A 20,853-nucleotide genomic window follows, 5' to 3' on the forward strand; every position below is an offset into this window, starting at 1 on the left:
GGACTCGAAATCCAATGGGGTCTCCCCGCACAGGTTCGAATCCTGTCCGCAGCGAATATTTTCACACGTTATAAGGGACACGATTCCATGTCTACTACATAATCCAAACATTGTACGTGGTGGTACATTCTGTTGTAGTTGTAAATCAGTTAGAAATACCGAAAACGTAATACAACATATTGGACGTTCGTAATCCAGCTTCAAAATCTGTTAAATAACTCAGAATTGTAAAATACTTAATGTAGCTCACCATAGAATTAACTAGTAACGCAGCGAGGATTTAACGAAAAAAAAAAATACGATAGTTCTCGCTGTGATCGTCGCCAATCCGTTGTATTACAGAATGCCGCCAACCCACGTCTGGAAATATTTTTACATAGTATAACGTTTCATTTGCTTCAAACGATTAAAGATTTGTCTGCCATTTCTATGAAATAGTAAAAGAAGAAGGAAATTATAGTAACAGTAATAAATTAAAGACGTAACAACAGTTGATAGTTATCAATTGAAAAAAAAGGGATAGCGTCTTTGATTCATAATCAAAAACGTCTTCACTCCCGGGTTCGATACCCGCCACTGCCTAAATTTTGAAAAATAATCAGCATTGTTCCGGCATAAGAAATCAGCTTTATTCTGCCAACGGCCTTGTCAAAGAGGGCGGAGGAGCGGATAGAGGTTCAGGGCACTCTCTTGTCCTACGGGTGGGAAATTGCCCCTAAAGGCGGAAGAATCAGCAATGATCAACGACATGAGGATGCAGAAGGCAATGGAAACCTCTGCATTAAAGACACGTAACGTGTATCCGCAGGACATGTGGCCTGTAGTTGAAGAAGTGTCGTGATGATCTCTCCATTGGCAAAATATTCCGGTATAGTCCCCCATTCGGATCTCTGGGAGGGGACTGCCAAGGGGGACGTTACCATGAGAAAAATATTGAATAATCAACGAAAGGATAATTTTCTACGAGTCGGGGCGTGGAATGTCAGAAGCTTGAACGTGGTAGGGAAACTAGAAAATCTGAAAAGGGAAATGCAAAGGCTCAATCTAGATATAGTAGGGGTCAATGAAGTGAAGTGGAAGGAAGACAAGGATTTCTGGTCAGATGAGTATCGGGTAATATCAGCAGCAGCAGAAAATGGTATAACAGGTGTAGGATTCGTTATGAATAGGAAGGTAGGGCAGAGGGTGTGTTACTGTGAACAGTTCAGTGACCGGGTTGTTCTAATCCGAATCGACAGCAGACCAACACCGACAACGATAGTTCAGGTATACATGCCGACGTCGCAATTTATGACACAAGGCGCTGTTAATGCCGAAGGATTGTTTTGTCATGACGTCCCTATATCGGAGTGTGATCGTAACATATTTCGAGGGCTATCCGTACAGAAACTGACGAGCTTTCCACTGATTACTTTTTATTCCGTTTTGTAGTACCTAGCTGTGATTAACAGAGTCTGATATAGGAACATGTTCACTTACTTCTTTTGCATAAGACATAAATTGATAGGAATGTTGAGGGCTAATGGACAGATAAACAACTGATGCCGTCAAACCACTAAGTTGCCAAATAGAATTACTGACACCTCCGAGAAAGACAAATGAAAGCGTTCAGTTGACTGACTCATGCTGTGCCGTGACGTCAAACGCTTGCCCTTCCCCGGAACGCACACGCAATATTCACTGGGCCCGTCGCATTGCGCCGCCCGTGTAACAAGCGACTCGTCATTTAAAACGAATAAAAGTTTGAAATTTTAAATCTTTTTCAGACCGTATTTTAGCTCATGTGGACCACTCTTGGTCTGTGATCACTGGCATCAGTAATCGGAACGAAGCAGGATAAATAGCAACATACTATAGAAATGCAGGAGAAACCAGCAGTATTGACATTTCATTAACAAATATGGAGTCCGTAACATGTGTCAACTAATAGGGAGTAATAAATAATGCCAAAGACAGTGACCGTAACACCATGTTCTTCCACACACACACACACACACACACACACACACACACACACACACACAAGCGCACCCAGACATGGGCAAATACGAACACCCACATTTGACAACAACAAAAACAACGACTTCTTCTAAAGAAGACTGATCGGCAAAAATTAAGGGATATTTTTGAGGAAATTCCCCTGCGTACAGGCAATGTTAGCGTAGACTATAAAGCATACACACTGACGGATATGCTTCAAAGAACACAACTGTCCTAACGACCAACCTTGCACTTAAACAGAAAATTCACTGATCCGCCAGCTTGACAAGGCTAAGGAAAGAGGCTAGAGACAAAAGGAAACATGAACAGAAAACAAAAACAGCACAAGAAAGGGAAGTAAGAGTGGATTTTTATCGTGACACAAAGCAAAAGTACAAGTACTAGCCATCCAATATCAGACAGGATTACTGGAGCAGTTGCACTAAAATTTTATTAAAAAACAGTGTATCGGTGGAAACTATTTTACCTACAACACATAGAAAGTACGGACGCCGGCAACATTGTCAACTCTTCGGACTGAGACGACACTATTACAAGGGGCTGGAGATCTTCAGTACAATACCTGCCGAACAAGCTTCTCCCTGAAGACGAAACGTCGAATGACCATGAGCATCACACAGAATTACGCAGACAAATGCGTGTCACCTACACAACAAATACCTCCGTTATTTCCCTATTTGACCAAGAAGATGCAGCGTTAGCAATCAAACCACTAAAGAATAAGAAAACTCCCAATCCAGATCGCATAAACTCAGAAACACTCAAAAATAGTGTTGCGTTGATCACCTCTTTCCTAACAGAGGTAATGAATGAAATTGTACTGCAAGGTAGGGCTCCTGACATAACTGTGAACGTAGTAATCATCTAAATAGCACAGGATCGCGACCCACCAGACCGAAAGACTTCCAGGCCCATCCACGTCTTGAACACTTTGACTAAGGTGCAGAAGATTTTCCTGTGTGATCGACTGTAGTCACAAAGGAAGCTGTTCGGTCTAAGTACACATCATTATGGTTTTAGACGATGCAGTTAACCGCGCACTAGAAATAATACAGGACATAGAAGAGAAATGCGCAACAGCTGGTGACTTCGACATGTTTGCAAAGCTAAGAGAGATGCAGTCAGTATTAAAGGGAATAAATTTGTTTTTTTAGCAGCAGAAACGTATTACACTGTCAATGCTACCGGTAGTAATTCGTAATGTTATTACTACAGCCACAGTTACAAATGATTTAATTGAAGATGACCACATTCAGCTTGTAATCCACAGCATGTAAGTGCCATCTCCACCGCTCAGGCAAGGCTGCCTTACTGCTGTTACATGGTATCACTTACTGGACATGGTATTATGTAAGAGCACCCCATCTTCAGGCCACGAGTGGCTTACCGGGACCATCCGACTGCCGTGTCATCCTCAAGGGAGGATGCGGATAGGAGGGGCGTGGGGTGAGCACACCGCTCTTCCGGTCGTTATGATGGTATTCCTGACGCCACTTCTATTCTGTCGAGTAACTCCTCAATTGGCACCAGGAGACGGAGTGCACCCCGAAAAATTGCAACAGCGCATGGCAGTTGGATGTTCGAAGCGGCGGCCAAGCCCAACAGCGCTTAACTACGGTGATCTCACGGTAACCGGTGCACCCATTGCGCCAAGGCCGTTGCCTGTGGTATTATGTATTCAATGTTTTCTATTTTCTGAAGCCGGTATTATGGCGTGAAGTACCTTTTTCTGACATTTGCAAGTCAGCTGTGGCGTCTTTTCTAGTTAAATAGCTTGTATGACATGTGAAGTTGTCACAATATTTTTCGACTGTGAAGATGATCGGTGATCGAAACCGGTTGTGAATAAATATATTTGTTAGTGTGCACCATACATTTCTCCAAGTGTATGGATGCTGTTGATAGCCTAATGAAAAAATTTTTTATTCTTCGGTTGGCTGGGAATGATAACTTTACCTCACATAATTTACTCACTACGTCAGCGTCTTCAATCATACATTACTTTACTTGCTATTCAGCAGAATTCCTTCATGATATGTCGATGTGCTCCTCTGTAATGTTATACGTATTACTTCTACATATTTTCGTGGCTCTATGGTTTTATTTCACTACATATTTTCTGCTCATTTGGAACTAGGAAATAAGACTTCACGGGATAATCAATAAGTCTGCCACACATGCACTATGTCGTAAGCGAACATGAGACATTTCGATATCGGTGAAGTATAGTAGTTCTTGTTTTCACTCTCCACGATCTATTCGTACTCTTTGACTGCCATTCACAGATAAGCATAAGAGCGCAGCTCGGTATGAGGCTATTTCTGTAATATACAGGAATATACTTTGTTTTTACTTTCCTTCTTCTCTGTTTTTCCTACTTTTCATTAACTGATTGCTATAGTATCACTAAGTATGATTCACTCACTCAAGTCCGTTGATACACACAATACAAAAGGAGTGTGTTGCAACGATCTATGGAAACATGTTTAAACTATTATTCATTGCGTTTTCCTATTGGAATTATATATTGCCTCCCGTGATGGTCGTGCGGTTCTAGGCGCTGCAGTCGGAACCGCGGAACTGCTACGGTCGTAGGTTCGAATCCTGCCTCGGGCATGGATGTGTGTGATGTCCTTAGGTTAGTTAGGTTTAAGTAGCTCTAAGTTCTAGGGGACTGATGACCGAAGACGTTAAGTCCCATAGTGCTCAGAGCCATTTGAACCATTTGAAATTATATTGACATCAACCTTTGTAGATGTTATTATGCATGGCACACGAATGAAAATTTGAGTGTTTGCTGAAGAGTTTGTGTAAAGGCACAAATGTGCTACTAACATCGTTTCAACTGGTCTTCTTGGGCAACTAAGTTAGCACTTAATGATGACTGATTTCTGTTTCTGAAATCAGAACATCACAATTTGAAGCACATTGCCAATCTCAACTATGAAATTATGGTAGTGCATACAGAAATACACCACTGCTGCAGTTTTGACTCTCCTTTCCCTGCGTAGGAAACAGTGGCGTGACACAACTGCAAACCTTCTAGCGTTATGGTATTCCTGTCAACTGACACCAGTAGCGAAAATGATTGCCGAAGATGAACAGACATTCCTCCTGCTGGACCGCTCAAAATATTCCCTGCATCTCGTTTGTCCACAAGGTACCGTCGCAGACATGCATCATATGTGCCCGGTGGATGCATCGGGCCTCCAAAGCTGCCCTGTGGGGTCCGGGGCGTTCGGAATGCTCTTTACCGGAATGGTGACCTCCGTGCTGCAGTCGGCGTGGAATCTCACGAATGAACCGCTGACATATCCTCCGGAGCCGAAGTTGCCCATCACCACAGACTACGACTTCATCATCATAGGTGCTGGCTCTGCCGGGTCAGTTATGGCCAGTCGACTGTCAGAGGTCGCTGGCTGGAATGTGCTCCTTCTCGAAGCTGGTGGTGATCCCTCAATCACAACGGAGGTATGTAACCTAAGGCAGTTGCGTTATTCATTCCTTAAGCCTCGAATCCTTCTTACGTAGCCAAAGCTCTGCACGGTCTATAACTGACACATGAATTACAGAAATTTAGGTGCCAAGTTACCTGTATGTACAGTCATTATGAAGTGAAATTTGTGACTGAAGGGACGAACGCGGATACTCCCTACTCCCGATGGTTCTCTCGATTATGAAATAACTTTTCCTTCAACCAAAGTGGACCGCGCTGGGTAACCGTTGTAGCGTAAGTTAGTTTAAGTTAGATATAATAGAGTGTTAGCTTAGGGAACGATGACCTCAATAGTTGTGACCTATAAGGCCTTACCAAAAATTTCCGATTTTTTTCAACAAAAGTCGTTCGATAACGCACGTTGAAAGGCAAACTTAACGACTGCATGCCCATTTACATTTACCGCACACTTAAATTTTTGAATTTACCATCCTTTTTTCTACATAGATTAAGTATTCTGTCTCGCAGTTGTCTATAATGTTTACAAAGTATACGTGGTATGTTTCCGCCACATTTGGTTTCCCTTACCTTTTTCCCCCCATACAGGAAACTACTTTTTTCAGATATTATACTTTTTCCTGGGAAAGCATTTCCACAAAAAGTGGAATTTCGCGTCATATTTACGAATACCTAATGACCTATTTCTGTTTTCTCGGTTCTTCATATACAGAGAACCCAAACTCCACCAACAAAATTGTGGTGGTAGTCCGTGGTTATCTTCTCAGTGTAAGGAATGCTTGATCTCGGCTGCCTCATTCAGAGCAAGTGTATGTGGTTTCATTTCTTACCTTCTTACACCTTCGTATCTGTATCACACTGAAAGTATCTGCACAACTGTGCAAATGGCGACAGCATGTTCTGTGCGTTTAATTTGAAGGAAACGTGCTCCTTTTGATCAAAGTAGTTGCAGGTCACAGATCTTTGCCTCAAGATTGCATTCAGTATTGCTCGTTCCTGTCTCACGGTTACTTCCAGGGAGTGTTAGTTGCACTTTAACAGTGATACACAGGGCGATGGACAGGTTTAATAATAAAGAGATAGCCGATATGTAACCCCTGCATGGATTCACCGAAACCAATGGAAGATCTCCTCAACTAAGGTCTTCCCGCAGATTACGCATGTGTCCGTACACTGATAGCTGCGTGTGAAGGGATTCTCCGGCGATAGAATGGAAGGTACTGATCGTGAGAGCTATACCAGAACGTCTGATCTGAGTGAGGACCGAGGTCGAACATATAATAATATAATTATTCTGAAACGAGCCACCGGGGACCATAAGTCCATTATACCAGAATACTCAGTAAACGTTCCTCAAAAATCTTCGAAATTGTAATGTTGGTTTCTGAGCCTATCCTGTGTAGCTTACATGGGATTTTACCTTCATGATTACACATTTCGTCTGAGATGGAAGTTGGGAGCAACTGCAGTATCGCCAGAAGCAGTGTTTCGGGAGCGCTAACTGTAACTAAAAAATAGAATGTTACTTCGACAGGTATCTTGAGGACCACTTTAGAGTATGAAACATCGTACTGCGGTTAATTGAAAAAATACTCATAGCTATTAGTTAAGGGTGAACTTAACCCTTGATCAAACTGCTTTTTGAAGCAGAAAATATATACTAAAGCAATAGGCAATGAGAGATTTTTTGTTTCGTGACTAAATATGCTTTTGTCCAAAACTTCCACCTCTAACATTAGCTCTTTATGTCCCTCGTGGCTACATAGACAGGCATCATGAAGCCTAAGAAACTGCTTGTTTATTGTGTGTGTAAGATGATTCTAACATTTTTAAGTCGTCACTATATCGACGGATTTGATACTATTCCCAACTTCACGTTAATTATTTTCGGATATAAAATAGGCTGTGAAGATCGGTTGACTAGAATGAAATGTATACTCAGTACAAAGCATGCATTAAGTGTTAATAAAGAAAATTAGAAGGTGAAGAAATGTAGCAGAGTAGGCAACAAGGAAATATTTCAAATCACAATTCAAACTTGCGAATATGATAGTAGTGAGAGGAGTGAAAGGATTCTTCTTTCTAGGTAACAAGATAACACAGAACGACCAAATAAAAGAGAATCAGCTAATATTCGCAATAGGATGGAATACATAATCAAAAAATGAGTTATAATGTTGTGAGATAAAAGTTCAGAAATGAGGAAGAAGCTCCCAAAATACCCACCTGGAGGACATAATTGGACGGAAGTGAGATATCGACTGCTGTAAATCAACAGAAAGAGAAACTGGAAGCATTTCTAATCCCTTTCTGTCGAATAATTTATAAAATTAAATGAACGAATAAAGTAGAAGGTGTAATGAATACTTACTATAGTACGTGAGGAAAGAACTGGATGGAATATCCTCTATCATGTTTCGTGCATGTTCTGTTGTTGATGTTTCTATCCCATATTTACAACCTATTACTTTTTACAGCTGTAATGAAGCTAATCATAGCGTGTAGGCATTCACGGGCGGCGTCTTTAGTAATTAAAACTTCAATGATAAGAGGCCGTGGTCCAATAGTAGAAATACTTCTCCCTGACGTTTCGTCAGTCGTAGACTCACCTCAGATGATGTTGCCCGCAGCTAGCAACGAAACGTCAGGTACAAGTATTTCTACTATTGGACCACGGCCTCTTAGCCCGGAAGTTTTAATTACTGTAATTAAACTATTCGTAGCTGCTATTGCAGGAGTCCTGAGAACCTGCCAGTTCTTTCCTCACTTACTCGGGGTTGGTATGTGTTGCTTCTTATTCTGTATTAGTACACTCAGTTTTAGAAATTATGCGACAGAAACACATCTGAAATGTTTCCAGATTCTCCTTATGTTGCTTTACAGCAGTCCAGGTCTCCCTTCCTTGCAAAATTGTACCCTAAATGTATTCTTTCTGGAGCGTCTTCCTCATTTCCTTATCTTTATCACACACAATTATAGCTCATTTTATTGATGTTACATTCTATCCGCTTGCGAATATTAGCTGATTCATCATCCCTTTTGTTTCTGCCGTTTTGTGTTATCTTGGTTCCTACAAGGAAGAATCCTTCAACTCCTAACTCTACTGTCACATTTGCAAGTTTGATCTGAAGCAATTCGTTGTTGCTCTCTCTACGAGATTTATTCACCTTTTATTTTTCCTTGTTAACACTTAATTCATGCTTTGTACTGATTATACAGTTCATTCCTCTCAGTTGCTCTCCAGTTGATGATCGGACGACACTTGATTTACGCCTCTCCTGGGACCGTCAACACCGGTATTGGACTTTTGATTACTGGAACCAAGTTGCATGGTCGCACGAGTCTCGTTTGAAAGTGCATCGAGGGGATGTACGTGTTCCTGTATCGAGACAATCTCAGGAATTCATGGACCCTGTTTGTCAGTAGGGAACTGCTCAACCTGTAGGAGGCTCTGTAATGGTGTTGAGCGTGTAGAGTTGGAGTGATATGGGACCTCTGAAAAGTGTAGATATGACTTTTCATCCATTCGTGTCCATTGTGCATTTTGACGGAGTTGGGAACTTCCAGCAGGAAATTGCGACACTCCACACGTCCAGAATTGCTACAGAGTGGCTCCAGGAAGACTCTTTTTATTTAAATATGTCCGCTTTCCACCAAACTCCCCAGACATGAACATTATTGTGCATATCTGCGATGCTTGAAACGTGTGTTCAGAAGAGATCTCCACCCCTCTTCATCATACGGATTTATGGAAAGCCCTGCAGGACTTATGGTGTGAGTTCCCTCTAGGACTACTTCAGACATTATTCGAGTCTATGCGGCAGTTCTGCGTGCTCATGGAGTCCCTACACTACATTAGTCAGGTATACCAGTTTCTTTGGCTCTTCAGTGTATTATCATTTGAAGGCACTCGTTACGATAATGAATTCAAGATTTAAATGACACTATTATTTATTATTAAAAACGTTTGAATATCAGTGCATTAAAATACAATTCGATGACAAGAACGTTACAAAGATGTTCCCCACAATACATATTCGCAACAAACGCGCTGAGTAGGATACGTTACCGAAAGAGGATGAGTTGTATCTGATCTAGGATCTAATTATGTGAGACAGGTACAGCAGCCTGAGTGTAGTGGTCGCGATGACAGTTTGTCTGGAACCAACACCCAAAGATCCTACAGAAGTGACGAAGCGCTGGTAAATGAGCCAGTGGTAATTACGTCGTAAATGTAGCTAACACTGTCAGGTTCCATGACATGCAAGAGCTGTAAGCGATGCTTACCATAACTTCTATGACCTGTGAACAGAATGGAGACACGTTATTCCAGCGACCAGAGAGATCTGGCCGCAATCTAGCCTCCACATCTCTCAATCGACTCCTCTCTTCCACATCCCAGACGCGACTGTCCTTGTCCATGTCTTCCCATCGACACCCTCTGGCCTCGTCTTCCCATCGACTTTGTGTTACGCGCCTCTAAAAATTAAGCTCTCAGTGGTCTTCCCGCCAACGTAATGGACCCACAAATCCTCGAAAAAGTTGCTAGTTCCGTCCAAGAGCGTATTGGTTTCATAAGCATGATTTCGCGCCAACCATCCAATTAATCGCATCTACTCCCCTTTTCTAAAAACATTGCTACCATGTGTTACTTCCACATGATGTCACAACTGATAGGCCAATCGGTGCTTATTCTGCCATCAACTCGCCTCACTTTACGGGTTCCTTGATAACATAAAGAGCTCGCAACGTGGCTGGTAGGTGACGATGGTACAGAATCCATTTGTAAAGTAAGTCACAGCTGTTTTCAAGATTTTTAGGTGCTTCAGGAGATGTTTATGTCCCTAACTATACCACTTCACAAGCTCCAAAGACCTGTCGTCCACTGGCAGAGTTCCATATCTTGACCACTCGCTGACCATCATTAATGGACAACGGCTTGTCCACCAGCGCTCCGTCTTCCGAAGTCCCCCTACTTCTGTGAAGCGCCGTTCCGCTAGGCCTCGCAATGTGACAGGTTGTAGCATCGCGCCTTAGTACCTGAATAGTGTAAATTCGCGTAGTCGTCTGTCTTCTGTTTTTGTTTTGAACAGCCAGTGTCGGTTGGTCACAGCCATTGTGCTCCCTGCCGCCGTTGGATAAGCAGCTGCAGCAGCAAGTCGTATAACCCTACCTTACTTATTTGTTAGATAGTTTAATTAATTTCTTTGCGTGTTTTTGGGTACTTGCATTGTTTAATTCATATATTTCGGGCGTATTATAGTATTTGAGAGTTGTAGCATCGCGCTTTAGTGTTTACTTCGTAGATTCTTATTTAAATTGCGTGTGAGTTTCGTATAGGAGGTGCAATTTCAAGTTTTAATTACTGTAATCGTAAATTCAGTAGATTGTAGCGCAGTCGTTAGGCATTTGTGCAGGTTAGTTGATACATTCTTTGCGTGTTTCGCTTGCGTTATGAAGGCACGGACTCGTGTTTCAGTAACTGTTGTTCAACATCGATTAGAATGGACAGGAACGGCGATTGCTGTGTTTGGATGAGGGCTGACTTGGCATCCCTTCGCTCACAGCTGCAATCGGCTCTGACTTCGGTCGCGCAGCTTGAGGCTGTTGCCAATGGGCACCACTGTGGGGAGCCGGACTTGGGTATCACGGGGATGTCAACCTCGTCCCATCTGTCCCCAGATCGGTCTGCCGCTGTGGTTGCCCCGGTTGCTGCCCGCAGTGGGGCTGAGCCCTCGCCTGTGGTTGATTGGGAGGTCGTTCCAAGGCGTGGCAGGCAGCGAAAAGCGTCCCCGGAGGTTGATCAGAAAGCCTCCCCGGTGCGTCTGACAAACCGCTTTCAGTCACTGTCTCTGGCTGAGCCAGATGCAGCTACCTGCCCTGTTTCAGAGGATCATTCTCAGCCTTCAAGGTCCGGGCAATCGCAGAGGGTGGGCTTAATGGTAGTTGGGAGCTCCAATGTTAGGCGCGTAATGGGGCCCCTTTGGGATACGGCGGCTAAGGAGGGGAAGAAATCCAGTGTGCGTGTGCATTCTGGGAGGAGTCATTCCTGATGTGGAAAGGGTCCTTCCGGATGCCATGAATTGCACAGGGTGCAGCCAGCTGCAGGTGGTGGCACATGTCGGCACTAATGACGTGTGTCGCTTTGGATCTGAGGAAATTCTCACTGGATTCCAGCGGTTATCTGATTTGGTGAAGTCTGCCGGTCTTGCTTACGAGATGAAGGCAGAGCTCACCATCTGCAGCTTCGTTGACAGAACCGACTGCGGACCTTTGGTGCAGAGCCGGGTGGAGGGTCTGAATCAGAGGCTCAGACGGTTTTGCGACCGTATTGGCTGCAGATTCCTTGACTTGCGCCATAGGGTGGTGGGGTTTCGGGTTCCGCTGAATAGGTCAGGAGTTCACTACACTCAGCTGGCGGCTACACGGGTAGCTGAGGCTGTGAGGCGTGGACTGGGCGGTTTTTTAGGTTGGCCTCGGGAAAGTGCGGGATGGGCTGAAATGTCAATGGGTGCTTGGCAATTACAGGACGCGCTTGGATCAAGGAACAGCCGGAATTATAGTTGTAAATTGTTGTAGTTGCGCTGGAAAAGTCCCTGAGCTTCAAGCGCTAATAGAAAGCACAGAGCTGATATCGTTATAGGTACAGAAAGCTGGCTAAAGCCTGAAATAAGTTCTGCATAAATTTTTACGAAATCTCAGACGGTGTTCAGGAAAGATAGATTAGGCAGAATTGGTGGTGGAGTGTTTGTGTCTGTCAGTAGTGGTTTATCTTGTAGTCAAGTAGAAGTAGATACTCCGTGCGAATTGGTGTGGGTGGACGTTATACTTAACAGCCGAATTAAGTTAATAATTTGAAACGTCCCCCTTCATACAAGACTGTGCTTAAACTGACACACAATATTTTTAGCGCAACGTAATCTGACTTTCAAAAATCCCTACGAAAGAATGGCCCTGACTAACATTAACCTATACGTTTCACAAATCACTTACCTCACAAAAATCTTCGTTACTCAAGCTACTGCAATACAGCGAGCACCACTACTGCAAGCTAAATAAAATATTCAAACTACTGAAGGCACTAACTACTGACAGGCATAGTTAGCAAATGAAAGATTTTAATACAGAACAGACAATGTATTTACCTTAATAGTCATAATATATAAATCAGTTCGTGACACCAATTCCTACAAATTTCAAAACTCCGCCATCTCTCTACCCACGTCCACCACTGCTGGCGGCTCGCCTCCAACTGCGCAACGCTACGCGCTGTTAGCATCCAGCTGCCGCTGCTCAACACTACAATGGCAGACAACAATGCAAACCAGCCACAGACTGCGCACAGCACAGCCATTGATTTTTCATACAGAGCGCTATGTGGCATTACCAATAAGAAAACCTAAACAGCCTACTTACATAGCCCCCATGCCCCCCACAAAAAATTTTTACAAATTGTTTTGGGCAGTGGCCAATAATGATTTGATAAAATTTTTCATAATTACTATAACTAAGATATCAAATGCACACACTTATTGATACAATGTTGGTCAGAAGCTAAAATTTTCTCACAGTCCATAAAGACAGTCCTGATCGTTCATCACAGTAAAATTGCTGTGTTTTTTTCAAAGTCTGAGCAATACAAGAAATTGCACTTGGATGTAGTGGATTTCTATGCAATCTTGAAGAAGTAATGTTGTCCTTCCCACGGAAAGACAGTGCTGACTCTTGACATGCAGACAGGTAATGGGCCACAACAGAGCAAGCCCACAGCAGAGTCAGTCGACGTTTTAAAGAATATTGGTAGGTAGGTCGTCACAGAGTAGACCCATTGTAGTCCTGGTAGAGATTACGGTATTGGTGGGCCACCAGAGGTGCAGCCCCACTGCAGTCCTTGTAGAAATAATGGTATTGGTGGGTCATCAAAGGTGCAGACCCACTGTAGTCCTTGTATAGATAGCCAGTAGCCTTATGTTGCGACTGTGCAGGAGCAAAATCACCATTGAAGAGTCTTGCAGATAATATAGCAAGTCCATAACCACCACTTGTGCACTCAAAAAAATTGTTTTTGAAATGTCCTTACAACCAGCAATACTGTTATCCAGTCCCTTACTGAATTATTAACACACGTGCAATAACTATCAGTCCCTACTTCTCACATATTGTCCATATACTATGACCAACAGAGGCGTGTGCAGTGAAATGTAATTTACAAGTTACTTAATTTGATGAACTGGTGTCAATTACAATTTTATAACATAAGAACACAATAACAAAGGTACAAAATACATCTTTAAACAACATAACAATACAGAGAACATTTGCAGTAGTACAGGCTTTACAAAAGAATCGAAATAACAAATTCATCGGTGTTGCAAAAATTATGACATAAGTACATACATAAAAGATCAGAATAATTATTGAAACATCAACTTCACACATTAGCATTAAAATAAAACAGAATAAATAATGTGTAAACATCTTTACGAAGTAAATAATATGTTATTAATGCAAATTATATTTGAGGATAACAGTATATCTCATCATAGTGAATGTAGTTTAGTATTAGAAGAGAAAAAAATCTATGAAACCGTACACAGAGACAGGAAGAAAATAAATACACAAGAGTACACAAACACATAGTGGGATAACACAAAGAAAGGGCAGGGTTTGTTTTACTGCAGTATTTTGCAAACAAAACTTTCTTTACTTCTCAGAGATCTCCCTTCATTCTTCATTATTTCCAAAAAGTCATATCGAAGCCTGTTTTCTGTATTATGCTCACATCCTCTTTCAAAAATAGTTTTTCTCCACTATACACTACTTTTTTGGCCAAACCATTTTCTTATAGCTTCTCAATAATTTTCTTCCAATTCATCATAGTTAGATTCTTATATAGTCTACCCCCTCTTAAGCTGACTTAAAGCTACTGAGTTCAGATGCTAAACTAAGGGACGAGGCAATGCAGCAGCACAAAAGAATTAACACAAACAGCAATGATAAAAAATGGAAATTGAAAAAAAAGAGGCAGCAATATTACAACTAATATAAGGCAATGAGCAGCAAACAAGAAAAATAAATCAGTAATAAAATTAGCTTAACCTAGTAATACAAAGTGACATTCAGTAGCACTATGCATGGTACACAGCAGCAGCAAATACAATAACTTATATCTAAACATGACAAAGCTCGAGCAGAAATAATATTACACTAAAGACAACAATGCAGATAAGGGAAATGTATATTCACATCTTAATGTCTATATAATTAAAGTGGTGCACCACAAAAGCTAATTCTACAAAAAATTACCAAGTAGTTGAAAAGAAAATTAAGTATGCAGTGACTGTTATTAATCCCTTCTTATTGTTCTTTCCTTTCGAAGTGCCACTTTTTCGAAGAACGTGGATCATAAAATGATTATTTAATAGATCTGTTGACAGAAAGTGTTCACATTAGCAAATGCATTTAATTTTATTTTATAAAACCAATGCTGCAACACAGCTGGAAACCAGATATCAAATGAAATAAGCAACTATGAAAGGCAAAGCATAAAAATATCATTCAATAGTCATGTGACATTTCATAAGTTAGTACAAATACTCTCAACTCTCGTAGAAAGACGCTTGTCATTATCAGGTGTGCAGAAGTAAATAAGTATCTTTTCCAAGTAATGAGCGTATCGTTTTTGCGATGCTTTCTACGAAGGAATGTCAATAGCGAGGATAATGGCCATTTTTTTTTTTTTTTTTAGGGAACAAACAATGTATTTACCTTTATAGTCATAAAATAATCTTCAGTGCTACAGCACCACGTTTCGCATGTCACATTCACATCCTTTCGCTGATAAACTGTAGAAAACTGCCGTTTGAGGTCAGGCAATTTAATATCAGCATAGTTAATATAAAAAAGTTTCATTCAGTTGTAAGACTTGTAGTAGTCACCACGTTTACACCGGTGTGTTTGAGAGAGTTGATATAGGGAAACCTACACAGACGCAGAGAAAAAAAGCTTTATAATGCTGTACAAATTCACTTTGGAAAAGTACTGAAAAATTTCTGTCTTTGTCAGGTTGTTTTGAGAATTTATTCACCGGATATGTCGATGCCTTGGTAGAGCAATACTTACATATTCCGATACTCTTGACGGAGCAAATTGAAACCACCGCATTCATATCTCTGGCGAAGATTTTTATGTGAAAGTATTTTGTAACCACAATATAGTGTACTTTGCGTCACTTTACTTTTATTGACAGACATCTAGTTAGTTTATTTACGAAAAATTCTTCGTTCACTTTATCCACTTCTGTAAAATATAATATTATTCGGTTACAAAGCAGTACTACAAACTCCATCTAATTACGTTATTCTCAATAAACACTATTTAAACAAACTCGTATGCAGTTGAACTGAAAAAAAATTACTTAGAAGTAAACCCAATTCAGAGGTGCTGATAACATATAATTACAATGTTCTTTCCCATTTTTCCTGTCGTAACAATTTCCGCCGAAGATGCTACTGTCGAACGTCAATCTTCTGCCAATCGCTGACTCTAGCCAAGCAGGTTACTACACCCAGTTCTGTGTTGTAGCATGAGATTGCTCTGGATGGACATCGCTAGGTTGCAGTTTGTCACAGTGTACATGAAACATAAAACAAAGTACCATAAATCAGTCCTTATGCTAAACACACGATTTAAATGATTCAGTTAACCTATTTTCTTTGCTAACCGATTGTGGTTAAAGTACTAAATTATGTATGAGATTTAAGTCTTTGTGATACTACAACATTCTTCATCTGAGTAGTTGATCCTTCCACTTTTATTATTCTCTCTAGATTCTGGTACATCTCCCATATTTTCCACCTTTCCCTACAGTGTACTCCGATTTATCTCAGTATTTTGAACATCGTGAACCATTTTGTCCTATCGAATGTTTTTTAGAAATCTACAGAACCTTTAAATGTGTCTTAATGTTTCTTAAACCTTTCTCCCATTTTCAAGTGCCACTCCAAGACCGCGTCATTGTCGTTTTTACCTTTCCTAAAGCCAAACTGAACGTCTTCTAACAGAACCTTAATTTTCATTTCAGTTCCTCTCTATTGCATTCTCATTAGCGTCTTATCTATGCCTTCCGTCTTACTTGGTCTCATGTATTCCAAATGTCTTTTCAACTCTGACTCTAATACTGCAACCTTTATGTCTTACATATCGACTCCCATTTCATCTATCACATGATCAGACTAGTCTTTCCCTTATAGAACTCTTCAATTTACTCATTTCACCAGCCTGCCCTCTCCACTGTAATTCACTTTGCAGTGTTGGTGTCGATAACCTTGACTTCCGCTGAACGTTGTTTTGAGTTTTCTATATACTCAAACAGCTCTCCTGAAAACTTTTTCTTTTTAGGTTCTTTCCACTCATCTCCTGCAGTCATTTTGCATTGGTCTTCCTTCAAATCCACTTTATTTCATTCCTGTGACTCGTAGAGTCTTATAGTGGTGGTCGAGACTTGTTGTTACGGTTCCGTTTAATTATTTTTGTAGAAGTAAGTTGCAGAGATAAGTTAAGGAACAGTACTTTACAATGTAGCATCATTGTTATACATTCACAGCATTTAATAATTTTCTTTATGCTCTCCTATCAAGAATATCGCTTATCTGACACTATTTCCGGTCATGCAAATCGCAACGCTGTGCCCCCAATGGGGAATGTTGTTACAGGGACAGAGTAGTTTGTTACATTATGTCCGTCCCATAGAGCATTAATTAAAATTATAGTTTGGTATTATTTATTTTTTTGTTTCTAGGTCGTGAAATTTGTTATCAATATTATCGAAAAATCTGTTTCATTCTTCTCAAATTACTGGTAATCTGATATTACATTTTTCTGCTTTCTGTATGTTTACGTTTCTTTGGGCGCTGTGCTTGTGTTGTGTTCTTTTTGTATTATCTCATATTGCCTTCACAAATGACGTACGTAATAAGAAGCTACACATGACATGATGCAGTTATCGCACCGAAACAGCTAGCCCCAATGAAATTATAGGAAACTAACCAATACCCCATCATTTCATATACGGTTGCAAGTAACTATCCGATTTCAGCTGCAGGGGAATTTTAAACATATTATCATTCATATGAAGTTAAGAAATCCACATGATACAAAATTTGCACTGATCTACAAAAGAAAGAGTTGCAGAAAAAGCAACTGGGAACTGATGGAGAAACGTTTTCTTTCCCAGTCCCCCTAACATTCAGAGCCCGCTTTCCAGTGATCAGCAGGTGAAATGTACTATCAGCTGCTAGAGTCAACTGAAAGGAATGTCCGTTGCAACCAGTGATTAATCCAAAGTCGTATGTAACACGCTGCCCTATGTAAAAACTTCCCTACCTGTTTTCCGTGAACGTTTTTGTACTTCTGTCGTTCCTCAACCAACTGAAATATTTTATCAGTTACCTGAGATTTCTTTGCGGTTACCTTCCACTTTTTTCTGTGCAATTTCTGTGACTGCCATTTTTAGACACGTCCACTCCTGACCACCTGAATTGCCTTTATGGTATTCATTATCATGTGCCCTTAGCCTCAGAAAACTTCAAACCTACCTCATCCTCTCTCAGAACTCAAATATGTCGTTCCTTTGCACATTTTCCCTTCTTGATTACATTTAATCATTATTTAATTGTGGTCCGAGTCCACAGCTGCTCGTGGGTAGGACCTACATTCCAATATTTTATTCCAGGATCCGAGCCCTACCATGCTGTAATGCGATTGAGATTTTCCCGTGTCTCCTCTTCCGATATTGGGACACTATTATGCCCATTCCTAAGGAAGCTATATGTCGAAATTCAGATTTTCTCCTCTCTAACTCCTAACATCAAGCCCATATCCTCCCATAGTTCTACAAATCCCGTGGGATTATGAGATAACAATGGTCCTTAATGTAATTACCCACTCTATATTGTTATTGTATACTTCCTTTACGTCTTCGTCATCTTCTTGTGGCATCGGCATTGTACCTAGACATTGTTGTGGGAGTTGGTTTGCCATCGTTTATAATGACAACAATTGTATCTCCGATCTGTTGAGTGTTACTCAGTGAATACGATATGTTCTTTCTCATGACGAATCCTACACTCATTATATAAAGTGAACACAAATTAAAACAAGAGAGATGGAGAAAAAGTATGTAAACTATTATTTCAAAAGTAATCGCCGTAACTGTTAAGACATTTATCCGACTGTGAGGTAAGACGGTCAATGGCTTTATGGAGAAAATTTTGCTGTTCCCTATGGAATGGTAATAGTACCCACGCGTGCACCTCCTTGCCCGAAGTAAACTGACGGCCGCGAAAGTCCTTCTTCAGGGCTTCAGAAATATGGAGATCTCATGACGAGGGACCGGGCCCCTGCACGTCTTTGCCAAAGTTGTTTCGACTATGCTGCAGCAGTTTCGCTGGGAAGCCCTAACACATCCTCCATGGAGTCACGATGTCTCCCTACGCTAATATACTGTAGGTGCCCTGGAGGAAGATATTCGTGGCCATTGGGACGAAGGGGTGCGCGCCTGGTTACAATCTTGATTCCATAGGCAAAGGCAAACATTTTTCCACGGCGACGACAATTTTGTCTCACAGTACGACACGTTTATTAATGTTTATGGAACATATTTTGGAACTAATCAACACTTAACTACTCTTACGAAACGACGTGTAATTCACGATACTGCCGCAATGGCTGACAATGGAGACTGACGACACAGCAATGATCGGCATTTGTGTTACTTTTTCATGAAACAAAAAGCCTTGTTGTTACTCAGAGGCGCTTTCGACAACAGTTTAACACACGATGGATCCCTTTCAAGAAGACCGTCCACAGGTTGTACGATAAATTTGTACAGGAAGGAACAGTATTGGAAGCGAAGCGACCTCGGCCAAAGCCTGTTTGTTCGCCGGAGAATATTGAAGCGGTACGAGTTGCTGTACAGAGAAGTCCCAGGAAATCGTGTAGAAAGGCAGCAGTGCAACTGTGTATATCCATACACTCCGTTCAACGCATTCTCAAAGGTGACCTCCATATGTACCCATACACTATGACCTGTGCACAGAAGCTAACTGAAGAACACAAGCAGCAGAGACTACTGTTTGCTCAGTGGGCGGAGGATAGGGAAGAAACTCTCAACCACGTTTGGTTTTCAGACGAGGCGCATTTTCATATAGACGGGGTAGTTAAGAAACATAATGTACACTTTTGGGCCACTGAAAACCCACAAGTGCTTCATGAATGACAACAGTATCTTCCTAGGATTGCAGCGCGGGCAGCAATTTCCAGTCACGGACTTATTGGACCATTTTTCTTTGAAGAAACTGTGAACAGCGAGCTTTATTTGAGCATACTTCGCAATAGCTTCATTCCACAGCTTCTTGCTACTGCCTTGCCTCTCAACACGCAGTAGTTCAAGCAAGATGGAGCAAGGCCACACATTGCAAACGCTGTTGGAATTTTTACACCAGCATTTCGACACGCGAATCCTTTCACTCAGGTTTCCAGGTCACTTCAATGACTAACAAAATTGACCCCCCAGTAGTCCAGACCTCGATCCATGTGACATTTTTCTTTGGGGGTACCTAAAGGAAAAAGTTTTCCCGAAACGTCAACGTGATTTAAAGGAGCTCAGAAGACTTATTCTTCAAGCTTGCAGTGAAATTACGGAAGACATGTGCCGTAGGGTAATCACTAACTTCAGTCTTCATTTGAAGAAAGTTAGGAAACGATATGATGGACATATTGAGCATGTGCTGAGTTAGAACAAATCTCCATGGACGGCTCTTCATTGTAGTATATGGTCCTTTCAGATTCTATTGACAATAAAGTTTATATTGAAAAACAAAATGATAACACATTTCAGCACCCTTAAGCCGTTGATCGAAGGCGACTAGTCTGCTTTTAAGGCACAATTTTCCATCACAAGGGCAAATGGGTTCCCTGAAACTCATTTCGCTGCTCCGTCCTCTCTGACAAAGCCATTAAATATCATTTTCTGTATAGTATCCTACAAGTAGCACACTTTCTGATCTCGTCATCATATCTTAGATTCCAAACTCTTTCCTTTGCAGGTACCAGCTCTGCAGAGTAGAGTGGAGCGTACTTATGAAGACTGGCAGTTTGTCACAGAGGAGCAACAACAGGCCTGTCTCGGGTTTGAGCATCCTGGGAGGTGCCTCTGGCCTAGAGGGAAGATGGTGGGTGGGTCCAGTAACCTCTACGGCCTGGTCTACGTGCGAGGCAATAAATGTGACTACGATGGCTGGGCGCGACAGGGTCTCACCGACTGGAGCTACGACAACGTGAGTACCATAAGAAGACACTAACCATCTGGCTTCTCGAAATGCCACGTTTCCGACTAT

General features: G+C 41.4%; 1 protein-coding gene across 2 annotated transcripts in view; it reads left to right on the forward strand.

Annotated features, from left to right (window-relative positions):
* The window catches only part of LOC126267543 (glucose dehydrogenase [FAD, quinone]-like), a 61,186-nt gene that overhangs the window by 22,183 nt on the left and 18,150 nt on the right, over positions 1 to 20,853 (forward strand). For both annotated transcript variants that reach the window (XM_049972847.1, XM_049972848.1), the window contains exons 2-3: positions 5,162 to 5,472; positions 20,563 to 20,793. In XM_049972847.1, coding sequence (XP_049828804.1) covers positions 5,176 to 5,472; positions 20,563 to 20,793 — 528 coding nt within the window. In that variant the 5' untranslated portion in view covers positions 5,162 to 5,175. The remainder of the gene's footprint in view (positions 1 to 5,161; positions 5,473 to 20,562; positions 20,794 to 20,853) is intronic.

Source organism: Schistocerca gregaria, chromosome 4, assembly GCF_023897955.1.
Source record: "Schistocerca gregaria isolate iqSchGreg1 chromosome 4, iqSchGreg1.2, whole genome shotgun sequence".
Lineage (NCBI taxonomy): Eukaryota > Metazoa > Arthropoda > Insecta > Orthoptera > Acrididae > Schistocerca > Schistocerca gregaria.